The sequence below is a fragment of the Lichenostomus cassidix genome, chromosome 3 (assembly GCF_008360975.1).
Source record: "Lichenostomus cassidix isolate B80296 chromosome 3, HeHo_3.0, whole genome shotgun sequence".
Lineage (NCBI taxonomy): Eukaryota > Metazoa > Chordata > Aves > Passeriformes > Meliphagidae > Lichenostomus > Lichenostomus cassidix.
This window is the reverse complement of record NC_139483.1, coordinates 10,315,636-10,329,118: the sequence shown is the minus strand read 5'-3', so window position 1 is coordinate 10,329,118 and position 13,483 is coordinate 10,315,636. Positions and strand designations below refer to the sequence as shown.

The 13,483-nt window shown below is 41.0% G+C and overlaps 1 protein-coding gene across 2 annotated transcripts; it reads left to right on the top strand.

Moving 5' to 3' along the window:
• Positions 1–48: 48 nt before the first annotated feature.
• MCM8 (minichromosome maintenance 8 homologous recombination repair factor) lies at positions 49–13,383 on the top strand. 2 transcript variants are annotated; one of them, XM_085054376.1, is made up of 19 exons: positions 49–336; positions 512–586; positions 890–972; positions 1,158–1,307; positions 1,645–1,748; positions 2,613–2,811; positions 3,651–3,736; positions 4,593–4,744; positions 5,563–5,761; positions 6,520–6,550; positions 6,827–6,967; positions 7,421–7,508; positions 8,011–8,148; positions 8,740–8,935; positions 9,206–9,419; positions 10,061–10,270; positions 10,848–10,924; positions 11,417–11,606; positions 12,675–13,383. In XM_085054376.1, exons 1-19 carry the CDS (start codon positions 192–194, stop codon positions 12,765–12,767), a joined length of 2,571 nt encoding a protein of 856 aa, XP_084910502.1. In that variant the 5' UTR covers positions 49–191; the 3' UTR covers positions 12,768–13,383. The 2 variants fall into 2 exon arrangements, with proteins under 2 accessions (XP_084910502.1, XP_084910501.1); XM_085054375.1 differs by lacking the exon at positions 7,421–7,508 and having other exon boundaries at positions 8,007–8,148.
• The last annotated feature ends 100 nt before the right edge of the window (positions 13,384–13,483 follow it).

The window sequence follows — 13,483 nt, the reverse complement described above, 5'->3', positions numbered from 1 at the left end:
GCGGGCTGAGGGCGCGGGAGGAGCGGCTGAGGGATCGTGTGAGGGACCCTGTGAGGGATCCTGTGAGCTCTGTCTCTGTGCCTCCCCGGCCCAGCCTCCCTGCTGGGAAACAGCGCTGCTTTCAGTTAAATATCGCCTGGGAACACTGCTGTCTCTTCCCCTCGGCTGGTTGTCGCGTCCGGCGGAGGGAGATGAGCAGGGAGCTCCGAGGCAGGGGGTACAGCCGGGGCAGAGGATTCCAGGGGTGGCGAGGAGGATGGAGAGGAGGAGGATGGAGAGGAGGAGGATGGCGAGGCAGAGGACAGAAGGCAGAGCCCAAAAGGATGCCCGAACCTGGTGAGCCAGCTCCTGAGCTTCTCCCTGCTTTCTGAAGCCACAGTGCTTCTAACCTGCTGCGCTAGACGATTACAGCTCTTTGCCGTGGTCAGAAGAATCACTGAGGGTAAAACTTGCAAAGTTTCGCTGTCCACATCCTCTTAACCCGCATTTTCTTTTTTTTTTCTTCCTCCAGCAAAATCTCGACTAGTCCAATCGACGATGGACCAATTTATTCCCTATAAGGGCTGGAAACTTTATTTCTCTGAAGGTATTTTTAGGCCAAAATTATATGTAGCAAATATTTAATTTTTTTTTTCTAAAATTGGTTATATGTAGTGCTAGTAGCATTACAAGTTCAATAAAGAACGACCAAAATTCCATATATAAAAGCATAAATACAACAAGGACTTCACTCTTGTGATATACTGTAATCATTCCTGTGATGCTGTAGAGATCTATCATCTTCCTTAGTTTTGCAATGCAGAGGAAAGGAAGAAAAATTAACCTGGTTATATATTTTGTGAAGTGGAAAAAAATATTTATGTTACTAACATGATGTGTTTCTAATTAGTTTACAACGACAAGTCTCCTTTTGTGCAGAAGACTCAAGCCTTTGAAAAGTTTTTCATGCAGCGCATTGAGCTTTATGACAAGGTAAAAAACAAACCCAGACATATCCCACCCCAACAATCTGTTGTTGATACAGGAGCACTATGAATTTTGAGTGTTTTTTTCCATCAAAAGCAACCTCCATTATAGAGCTGAAACATGTAAGACATAAATTGGGTGTGTTTGGCTTCTAATTTAAAGTGTACTTTATCATTTACAATGTTTCCCAGGACGAAATAGAAAGGAAAGGAAGCATTCTCGTGGATTATAAGGAACTGATCCAAGACAGAGAACTGACTAAATCGATACCAAATATATCTACTGAACTAAGGGATATGCCTCAGAAAATACTGCAGTGTATGGGTCTGGCAATTCATCAGGTAAACAAGAGCTTCTAATACATAGATGCATAACCCTCACAGCAAAAAAGAATCTGTGAGACTTAAAGGCAATTATGTTATAACCCCCAAATCTCTGTGTTTTTCTGTCTGAGGGGAAATTAGTTTGTTTATTTAAAACTCAAATCCTTTAATCTCTCCCCTTTCTGTACAACCCACAAAATCACACTTGAAGTTGCTTTGGTCTTGGTCCATTTTGCTTAATCATCATTGAAGCAGTTGACTGAAACTAAATGTAGTAGTTCTAACACCTGTGTCTCCCCCTTTTGGGGCTTCTAATTCCTTTTGCCATCCATGTCCCCCTTCCTGCTCCATCCAGGTGCTCACCAAGGACCTGGAAAGACATGCTGCAGAGCTGCAGGTGCAGGAGGGATTGCCCCTGGATGGAGAACCTATCATAAATGTGCCTCTCATCCATGCCAGGTAATGGGTGCTGGGCAGTTGCTCTTTCCCAAGGAAGAGCTGTTTGCTTCCCTTTTAACCCTTGCCAGTCTCCATGCATGGTGCTGAAGACTTTCCAGTATTTTATGGAAAAACTAGGCTCTGTGAAGCCTTTTCCAGGAGAACACGCCACATTTGCTTTTTTGTTCACCATGATTCATGTCCTTGCGAATAAAAAAGTGAAATGAAACCTCCTTATAAGCTGAACAAACAGCTTGAACTAGAAGAACTTGTTAGCAGAGAAGTGACTTATAAGTAGAACAATTATTCTATAAAGCAGAACTATTCTAATTTCTGTTAACTGGACAAGTTTTTAATGAAACAAGTCCTTAGAACTTCTTTATCAGAGAAGTAATGGTATCTCAGACTTCAAGTCTGAGGGAACTGGGTGTATAAGCTGTATTGAAGTTCAAATTACTTTTAAAAAATTATTGTATTTTATTTAATTGTTTTTAATTCCCTGCTGGTGATGCCATAGCCTTAATGAAACGTTGCTCATTTTGTGTTGCAAGTCTAAGCTCCAGTCTTTATTTGGAGCAATGGAAAGAGACAGTTATGGATGATTATAAAGCAATGTCTGTTATATTGCTAGGCCAGAGGTGTCACTGCATAAACAAACTACAGCTGTTGAGGTTGATTCATGTGGAGAATATTAAATGTTCTGCTGCTTTCTAGAACAAGAATCAAAGACTGTGCCACTAGTCCGCCAAAAAAGTACTTCTCAGCCGTTTTTTCTGCACTACTGTTTTAAATTGGGAGGAGGATTTTTGTTTGTTTCTGTTTGGATAGGTTTGAGGGTTATTTTTGTCCTGCATTTCTGTGTGCTGATGCTGAGCTTTGGTGCAGGGTGTACAACTACGAGCCTCTAACCCAGCTGAAGAACGTGAGGGCAAACTGCTACGGCAAATACCTGGCCTTGCGCGGCACCGTGGTGAGAGTGAGCAACATCAAACCCCTGTGCACCAACCTGGCCTTCGTCTGTGCCACCTGTGGGGATGTGCAGGGGCTTCCTCTCCCTGATGGGAAGTACACCCTTCCCACCAAGGTAAGCTAAAAGCATTTGGCTTCGTGCTTTTTGGTGTGTTTTGACAAAAAGCAGCGCCGCCGATATTAAAAAAAATATTAAAAATATAGTCTTTAAAGCTAGGTTAAATAACTAACACGATAAAAAAAAATTAAATATACATACCTTACAACTTTTATTATTCAGACCCTTGTTACTTGTAAGAAATGGATGCTGCTGGGTATGTGACAAGCAATACATAGAAACTCCCTGAAATCTAGAAAAAATGTTATCTCTTTTAATTTCCGTTTCACCGGTTGTGTTTAAAAAGACTCTTCCACCTTGCTGTGGTGGTTTTCTATGCATATATTGTTTGGGGTTTTTTTTGTTTAGAACTTTTTATTTTGATTTTTAAAAGTAGTCTGCTTTCTACTTAAGTAGTCATTAGACATACCGGTTATTTTATGTTACCTGATGTATTCAAGTGGAAAACATTATCTCCTCTGGAACATCTGTAGGTATTAAAAAACCAATGAAACAAAAACCAACCAAATTAAAAACACCACCCAAAAGAATCCAGGAAAAACCACCCACTACCTCCTCTTCCCCAGCTCAAACCAGTTCACCAGAGGGATCACACAATTCCACTGTATTTGCCCTAACAGCTATGAGTCAGAGTTCAGGTGTCTGTGCTTGATAGCTCTTCATTAATTATGTACATCCTAATTTGTAGCCCTAGTTTAACTGTGTTTTTTCCTGGAATGAGACTAAATTATATTGCTTTGCTTTCTTTGTTGGGTTTTCTTTAATCAAATAAGCCAATTTCACTTTAGGATTTAAAAAAAAAGGCTGTGAATAAGTTAGAATTGCTGTTGTTGCAGTGCCTTGTTCCCGAGTGCCGAGGCCGGTCCTTCACACCTGACAGGAGCTCTCCTCTAACCACCACAGTGGACTGGCAGTCTGTCAAGTAAGCACAAAAGTGTGATGTGACAGGACACTCAAAAAGTGACAGGATAGCTCAACCCATGTTACACTGCGTGATTTTAGTAATATTATTCTTTTGCAGCAAGCACTCTCCAACATCTGTATCACAAAGCAGTTGTTTTATCCAAGCACTCATATACTTTGTATCCTACCCAGTGGAATAGCTTTCTGGAAATTCCTTCTGCCACTACCTAGCTTTTTGTGCTCCTTGCAACTTTTCTTGATCATTTCTAATTGCGTCTATGGTTTCATGATTCCCTTTAATGAGCTGCAAGTCAGCTAGAAAAGCCCTGTTAGCTTCTAGTGGTCAGCTGTGCCACTTGACCTGACTGAACTGGAAGTGAATTGGAGGGTTAATACCCTTAGTTTGAAATGATATTAATGTAAAAACTCATGCTGATATTAACAGCTCTAGAGGGTGCTGTTTGTCACAGCTTCGTTGGTAAAGCTTGGCTTGGCTTCAAGGAAATCTCAGGGCTCCAAGTGCAGAGCCTGAACTGGAACTTTCACAATTCTTCTTGTTCTGGTCTGAGAAATTTCTTGGGCTTTTCTAAGGTGAGAATACTATTTCATGAGGGCTGTAATGTCTGAGCTCTTAATTGCTTTATATGGGTCCATTTTACTTCATGTACTTATTTCTATGTGAGTATGCTCATCGGTGGTAGCAAATCTGGATTTCAACTCTGAGTTTATAGTTACTGCATTTCTGGCTTTTGTGCATTTTTTATACCCATTTAGTGAAGTGTGACCTGAAAAAGATGGCCAGAGGTGCAGATGTTGTGTGCTGCAGCTGGATTGGATGTGCTGCATGGTGTCCAAGCTCCCCTCATGTGTTGCAGGGTGCAGGAGCTCATGTCAGACGACCAGCGGGAAGCAGGACGGATCCCGCGCACCATCGAGTGTGAGCTGGTCCAGGATCTCGTGGACAGCTGTGTGCCAGGAGACATGGTCACAATCACAGGCATAGTGAAGGTGGCAAGCACTGAGGAAGGTGAAGTACAGCGTCTGAGAACTCCTTTTTCCTAGGCTGGGGGTGTTTTTTGTAGTGCTTACACAAGAGCAACAGCAGTCACTCCCCTTAACTGGAGCTCTCTGTAATGCATAAAGTGGAAATTTCTTCAGAAGTTACTAAACTCACAATGAAAAGTTGTTTTAGGGCATTATTTGCTTAATTATTTCCCATCAATATCTCCTTCAAACATTGGAAGAACTGTCACACTGCTGTGAAGGAGAGTTATCTTTCTTAATTTAGTCTCCCTAAAGAAAACTTTTCACCTTTCCCATTTTCCTTTTTTTGCAAAGCAAAGAAATATGTTGTGCACGGCTCTGAATACATTGCACATAACTGCAAGACAGTTTTTATTCTGAGCCTTCATTCTCTGCTCAGTAATCAATCTACACAGAAAATTATTAATTATTAAGCATATTTAATACTTCTGCACCATGCTTTTTTTTCCCTCTAAATGCTGAGTGGAAACATTTTATAGTCAACTTTTATTTAACTACAATATTGTAATAATTTTAAATCCCTGGAAAAATTAATTCATTCTGGAACAAAATTGTCTCTAGACATATACCCTCCAATTCAGCAAGATATTTATTGTGTACATAAGTGGAGGGAACTTAAAAGAACAAATGTAACTAGAAACTTATTTGGCATCAATTTTACAAAATGCAGATGTTTAGTACTTAAATATGGATATAGCTGTACATGGTATTTCTGAATTACTCTATGCCATTTGTAGATAATATGAGTACTTATTGATAGAAAAAAAAAGCTTCATCATCACTTCTCAATTTTTCTAACAGGAGCTTCTAAAAATAAGAATGACAAGTGTATGTTCTTACTGTACATTGAGGCAAATTCTGTCAGCAACAGTAAAGGACAAAAACTAAAGAATTTTGATGATGAGACTTCTCAGAGATCATTCATGGAGTTTTCCCTTAAAGACCTCTATGCTATCCAAGAAATTCAAGCTGAGGAAAATCTGTTCAGGCTCATTGTGAAGTAAGTTGTGTCAGACCTAGACTGGGTCTAGGATTAGACATAAATAAGTGTGACCATCTTCAGACAAATGTGACAGCTCATCCTAAAGCTGTGACATTTCTAAGCCTTGTGCAATAGAAGCCACAGAGATCTAACAAACTGCAGTGGGCAAGGGACTTGGGAGGAAGTGAAAGTATTGCAGTGGGAATGTTGGGACTTTGGGAGGAGTTTAAGGGTACAAGAAATTACCTGTGCTCTAGTTCAACCTTAGAAAGCTCTGGATAAAAAAGCAATTGGTTAATTTTGTTCCTCTGTGTACCAAGTACCATTTTGTCCTCTGCTTTTCTACAGTGGAGGAAAGAGGTGCAAGAACTGAGCAGAGGGTGTGAAAGACCCTCAGTTCAGACTAAAAAGTACCCTTTCAGCTGGGGTGTCCCTCAGGCCCTCCCAGTGGAGTCAAGGAAAAAAAACTGGCACTTTAAAAGGAGGGTTACAGGTAGTTACTTGACTAAGACCAGGATAGGTGCAGATACCACAGGGAAGCTGGTTCTCCTTTGTCTTTGTGGGAACTCAAGTGAAAGGCTTTTCTTATTTCAATCATTTCTGGTTATCCAAAAATTTCTAGAAATTTGATGCTGCTGATTTCTGTTGGAAATTCAGCAACAGCTACCCAAAAGTTTTATGTTTATGAAGGTGTTCTGTGATGAGAGAACAAGTGATTATTTATGGTAATACATGATTTATATTCTACTTATGTTACCTTGTGCTTTGCTTTTCAGCTCTCTTTGTCCTGCAATCTATGGCCATGAGGTAAGTCATTTTAAAATGCTGCTTGCAATTCCAGTTTGGAGTGTTTATGCCACATTCATCTCCTAAAGGATTTATAAAGCTTATCTGGGATGGGGGAAGGGGCAGGGACTGTTTTTACAGGTGACTGTGGCTCACAGTCTCTTTTGGTATCAGGGAAGTGGCAGCCTTATACCCTTAGGTTCAGTCACCCAGAAGGAAAGGTTATTACAGCCAGTTCTAGGGAGCTGTCAGATCAAATGATCAAATGCTTACCAGTGTTGACCTGTACCCCAACAGATTGTGAAGGCAGGTTTGGCCCTGGCCTTGTTTGGAGGATGTCAGAAGTTTGTGGATGACAAGAACAGAATCCCAGTGCGAGGAGATCCACATGTTCTGGTTGTTGGAGATCCAGGATTAGGAAAAAGTCAAATGTTGCAAGTATGGTTTCCTTTATTACTATTTTCTGTTATCCTCTATTTCCATGTTGTCTTGATTTGTAATCATGATGGGGTAACTGTGCTAAAACCAAAGGGTTTATTGAGCCTGGCTCGAGCCATCTTTTCCTGTAGAATGCCTCAGGTAGAGGATAATATCCAAAGGGTTCTCCTTCTGCCCTCTCCTTCCAGGGAGCCTGTTAAAACAGGTGTCCTTGGTCAGGCCCATGGGCTTTCAAGAACAGGCTTACAGCCTTGCTGTCCTGCCTTGCTGTAGGTTTTTTCACTAACCCTTTTCCCCAGTGAAGTGGTTCACTGCTTCCTATCTTCTCTTTCTGGTCCACTGTCAAATAAAGTAATTAATCTTTGAACAAATGCAACTTTAAATACCCTGTGACTCTCCTCCTGTGAGGTTTACTTCCATTCACTCCATTTCCATTCTATGTTGCTAGCACAGATCTTGGCTTTTTGGGAAAGGGACTTGCTGCTGTGTTTGGGTTTTGATCTTAGTAGGCATTGCTGCATGACAGTGACAAAATCAATTAGTAATCGATTTTTTTTTTTTTTTTAAACTGAGTGATTTTAAAATTCCATGTCTTTTTCCATGGTTACTGTGAAGGAAAGACAGAGTTCACCTAGACCTGCAGCATTGCGTACCTCATCTAAAAAGTCTGTGTCCTTCTAATGTGGATCTGTTAATGTTAAGATATGATTTTCAATAACTTAGCCAAAGTAATGGATTTGTATGTAAGCATCTTAACAAACAAAATTTTTAAATTATTCTTTTGTTGAATGGGGACTCTCCAGCATAGAGTTAATCTGTTTTTCCACATTTGTTACAAAATAAAAGAATGCCATTCAAGAAAAGTTACTCCTGCTGCTTTGCAGAAGTTTCTTGAGGTTTCAAGTAGTTATAACTTTACTGTTGGGCCATGTTCAGTAGAAAGAAACAAATTTGGGTTTACTTTGAATTATTTCTCTAGAATAAGGCTTATGAAATTCTTCACTTTGAGGAGGGAAAAAAGTATTTGTTTCTCTTCTAGGCAGTGTGTAACATCGCTCCTCGAGGTGTGTATGTTTGTGGCAATACTTCCACCAGCTCTGGCCTGACTGTTACTCTGTCTAGAGATGGCACTTCTGGAGATTTTGCCTTGGAAGCTGGTGCCTTGGTGCTTGGAGATCAAGGTAATCCATATAGTGCCACAGGTTCTGTATAGCCATATGTGAGGGGCAGGACTGTGTGTGCTGCTGAGGCTAAGATGAGCCAAAGTGCTTGTCTAGCTATAGACTAAAAATGTCTGTTTGAAGTATGGAATTGGCTTTTCACACTGTGGGAAGTTCTGAGCTTCTCCAGTGATTTCTCTGGGGGCAATTCCTGCTTTCCTAGATTGCAGGAAAACTTAATTTCTGCAATTCACATACCAGACTTGCTGTATCAAAGAGCTAGGATTTCTTTTGTTCGGGAATCTGACTGGATGGCAGCTGCTGGACTCTTACTGGCTTTGAAAAAGGGCACTTTATCAAACAGCTTATGAGATTTGTTGTCTATTTTTAAAAAGCTTTTTTTGTCATCTTAAAGGTGCTGCATCCCCAAGTCAGGCTGTGTTCATAATGGTTTGGCTGCATTACCATTACTGAAATGGAGACTTTGTCCGAAGTCTGCAGTCCCTAAGATTCTAAATTGGACTTCTGATGTAGCGCTGGATTGTAGCACACACTTGTCCTTCAGTTAATGTGTTGTCTAATAAGTCTTCATCCTGTTTGAATTGCTTCCAGGAATGTGTGGAATAGATGAATTTGATAAGATGGGAAACCAGCACCAGGCTTTGTTGGAAGCCATGGAACAGCAGAGCATCAGCCTCGCCAAGGCTGGCATTGTTTGCAGTCTGCCAGCTCGGACATCCATTGTTGCTGCAGCAAACCCTGTTGGAGGACATTACAACAAAGCCAAAACAGTGTCTGAGAACTTAAAGTGAGCACTTTTTGAGATGCTGCCTTTTTAGTTCACATTCAGGTGTAGATGCTTCTGGCAGTCTTGGAAATTGTGTACAGTTGCTTTCTAGTTTTTTTGAGCATGAAGACAAACTTTAATAATTTTTAGTGGCTTGTGAGAGAGAAACTGCTGTCCTACTTTATTCTGAATGAGCAGGACAGGATCTTCTACATGTGTTTGACGTGGAACAGAGTTGCTATTATTTTTCCTCTTCTCCAAGCACTTTGTGATTCCTTGTCTTTCCTCCAGAATGGGGAGTGCTCTGCTGTCAAGGTTTGATCTGGTTTTCATCCTGCTGGACACCCCAAATGAGGACCACGACCACCTGCTGTCCGAGCACGTGATGGCCATGCGGGCCGGCCGGCGTGCAGCCTGCAGCAGCGCCCTGGTGACCCGGGCCAGCTCCCAGGAGCACTCTGTCCTCCAGGCCACGTCAGATCGACCCCTGCTGGAGAGGCTGAAGGTGGGACTTGGCCTGGGGCTGCTGCAGGAGATGCTATAAAGCAAATTTGTTGTGTTAGCTTTCAATAAGGAGCTATAGAACTGGGCTGGGTGTAATAATTTGATATGACATGATCTGCGATGGAGTAGTGAATCCAAATAAAGCAGTGTGGAAACAAATCCTTGGGCATCTGTAACTTGAGGGATTTGGGAAATATAGGAGAGGAAGTGTATTTCTTACTAGAGTTGGATGTTGGCTTTGAGAACTGATATTGTCAAATGCCAAGTCTTGGGAGGAATAGTCCTACTGGAGCTAAACACATGCACTTTTGGAAATAGGATATCAGCAGTGATGGTTCAGTCTTCTTCAGAGCTGTAACAATTGGGAATTTGGATTTTCTCTTCTTGAGAAAAGCATTTTGAGCATTTAACTTTATAATGAATTTTATTTGGCACTTTTTATCATTGCAAGTGGGCAGCCTTGGCTGCTTTTTCTGAAATGGCCAAGTGTGTGTGCTTACATGTCTGAGCATGGTGTGGGGACTTGAAGTACATTGTTCATACGTGAGTCATGATGACTTCACCAGATAAACCAAGATGATGATTTTTTTATTAAAATTTTTATTGACAGACAGCTATCTAAGCCCTTTGTAATTGTGCTAGATCTCAACAGGAGAAAACTTTGATGCCATTCCCCATCAGCTGCTGAGGAAGTACGTTGGGTATGCTCGGCAGTATGTCCACCCAAAGTTGTCTCCAGAGGCTGCACAAGTCCTCCAGGAATTCTACCTGGAGCTCCGGAAACAGAACCATGGAGCAGACAGCACCCCCATCACCACGAGGCAGCTGGAGTCCCTGATTCGACTGACAGAGGTAAATGCCAGCTGGAATGCTTAAGGGATTGGAAGCAAAGTGATTATTGCTAAGGTATATGACAGCTTATTCACCACTGTGCTTTTTTGTTTTGTTAAAATAAAAAAACTGAGAACGCAAGAGGCTTACAAGTGCTTGAGAGCTACTGTTCCTTAAAGCTTCTTATAAAGTAAAACACCCCTGAGGAGGTGGAAAGGGAATCTATCACATTGCCCAAAAGAAGAAGAAGTAAGCGCAGGCAGGAACAACCTGCTGCCCACCTTGAACTTAGAATGCTTCTGTTTTCCCTAACACTTCCTTAACAACACTATTTGTGAACTGCTGCTTCACAAGGATACACTGCTAAAAGCAAATAAACTCCAAGCTACAGCCTGAAAATGCAAGTATGCAGGAGGTGATACTGACACACTAATAAAAAATAGAAAGATCTTGCTTTGAGTCCTGTAGGCTTAGCTTCTAGCTCTGCTCCTAAAATTTATGCTTGTAGCCCTTGCAGAGTGATTGTAGCCCTTTTTCACATCAGCTATGATGTGAAAATCTTAAATAAATGTTTATGGATTTTTTTTCCTGTTTTGAGGCACGATCAAGGCTGGAATTAAGAGAGAAATCTACCAAGGAAGATGCTGAGGATGTAATAGAGATAATGAAATACAGGTAATACACACTGCTTTAAAAATAAATAAGGCACCACAGTGCTATTCATTTGAACTTTTTTTTTTTCTTCATATCCAAACATAATAAAGAAATCACTTTATCAGGCTTAGGCCCATGATACTAATATTTGGATTTGTTGGCTGCTCTTTAAGAGCTGACAGCAGCCCTAAGTTGAACACAACTGCCTAGGCTTGTGAGTTATGGGATCACAGTGGTTCTGTGTGTAACAGTAACTCAGACATGAGGCTCTGCTGAAGGGTTTTTTACTCCCATGTGATTACTCTCTGTTGCAGGTGAACAATTAAAGTTTAAAAGTGATTTGGATGAATGCTTCATCTAAGTTCCCTAGAGAGTGACTTTGTTCATATGGGATGGTTTTCTACATGGCTTCTGAAAGCCCTCTCAAGCAGTTATGTTTTGGGAAGCAAATCCACATACATTTGCTTTTATCTCCTTTTGAGAGTTTAATGTCTTTTTGTAACCTGTTTGTAGCATGCTGGGAACCTACTCAGATGAGTTTGGAAAACTGGACTTTGAGCGTTCCCAGCACGGATCTGGAATGAGCAATCGTTCTCAGGCCAAGAGATTTGTGTCTGCCCTGAGCAGCATTGCAGAAAGGACCTACAACAACCTCTTTGAGCTGCAGCAGCTGCGGCACATCGCCAGGGAGCTGCACATACGGGTGAGCTCAGTGATCAGGCACTTCAGCAGCAGCAAAGTGCCACACCAGTCACAGTTATTTATGGCCAAGTGGAGAGTGGCAAAGGCACCTCTGTTGGGTCTCTTTGCAATGACTGAAGTAGTGAATTTATTGCTGTTGGGCTGAGCAGTGTTCCTGAAGTGTCTTCTAAGCTTTACTGACCTCACAGCTGTTTGCAACAGCAACTCCTTGTGCTGGTAAGGGCTCATTCTACTGATGGGGCTTGGCAAGAATTCTGTATTTTCTATTTTCTATATAAAATTCTATTCTATATGTTCTATTCTCAAGATTCTATTTTGATCTGTGAAAGGCAATGTTGGTTTCAGTGCTTCACTCCCTCTGGCTCCCCAGAGGACACATCTATTTTTGTTCCCAAATTTAGACTTGTGGTGTCCGTGCTCTATTTCAGCAGTGCAATGATGTTTCTGCTTGAACTTCTCTGGATCAAATATGCCTTTCAGGTTTTCATTCCAGCTTCAGACATCCTAAAGTTGTGTCTTGATAGGAACATCATGTAGGACATGTGGCCACAAATGCATTCTACCCTATAATTGATGTGTATTTTTTACTTATTGGGGCTTCAGCCAAACAAAATTATTGATAGCTAATTCTACTTTTTGCTCCATCGACTACTTACTTAAAGTTAACTCAATTTACTCTAATTCTCCCTTCATATATGGAATATTTTTTGCCCATTCAAGGTTTTATATCTGGAAATCAGTGAGAGTTGTAGAAATCATGCTTTTCTTTGGTAGATACTTGTGTTTCAGAACTGGAATTTATGTATATGTAACTGCATCCTTTCTGCATGTCATAAAGTAGAGAATGCTACTTCTAATGAACAGTACAGTGAAAATAGTGTGTAAGTAAAGCACAAAAGGGGAGGAGGACTGATGGTATGACACCTCCTAGTAGATGAACAGTTTGCTAAGGAAACTGACCTATTCTTAGCCCACTTTATTTTACTAAGTTCTTTTAAATGGTTTACATTGCTTCACATCAGAGCAGATGTCGTTCTCCAGTGTGATATTTTTGTCTTTGTTTTCCCAGGTATCTGATTTTGAAAGCTTTATTGGATCCCTAAATGATCAGGGTTACCTTTTGAAAAAAGGTTCAAGGGTTTATCAGCTTCAGACCATGTGAGAAGAGTCACTGTGATGAAGTTCCTTGGGATGATCATTCCACTGGACTGATGGACCTGCAGCAGGGAGGCACATCCTGAGCTCAGCTGCACCTGAGATTCCCCTGCAGAAAATAAAGTGGAAAGCCACAACAGGACAAACTAACATGTGGTATTGCTGCCTGGCTCATCCTGCAGGTCTGCTACTCCAAATGGGACTGTGCAGGGCTGTAATGCACCTCATCACCCTCGAGGAGTGGAAGGTGTGTTTTGATATTGACTTTATCACAGTGCCACAAGAGATTTTACTTCTAAAAGAGATGCTGGACCCACAAAAGTCAACCCAGAAATCTTCCATGAGAGGATGAAGTGAGCTGTGCTTTCAGCACTGTAGTTCATTTAAAGTCTAGAAATGTTTCCAAAAAGTTGTGAAGTTTCATGTTGAGACACCATTTTGCAGCTGTTACCAAATGCCACTCTACTGAAACTGACTTGATTTTCTGCTTTGAAACTTGGTCCTTTGAAGCCAAGGTTTCATTTGAAATACAAGTCTGCTTGAAGAAAATATCCTTTTTACAATATTTGATTTGTAAAACAGGGATTGGATTTTGACTTTCATTAAACTTTATACATGAGAAATATTATTTGTCCAAGGCTGTTTTAATGGCCATTATCAGATCTGTAACACAAGCAGGTTCTGTTTGTTTCTGTGTAAAGCTGTTCTGACACAGAACAGCAG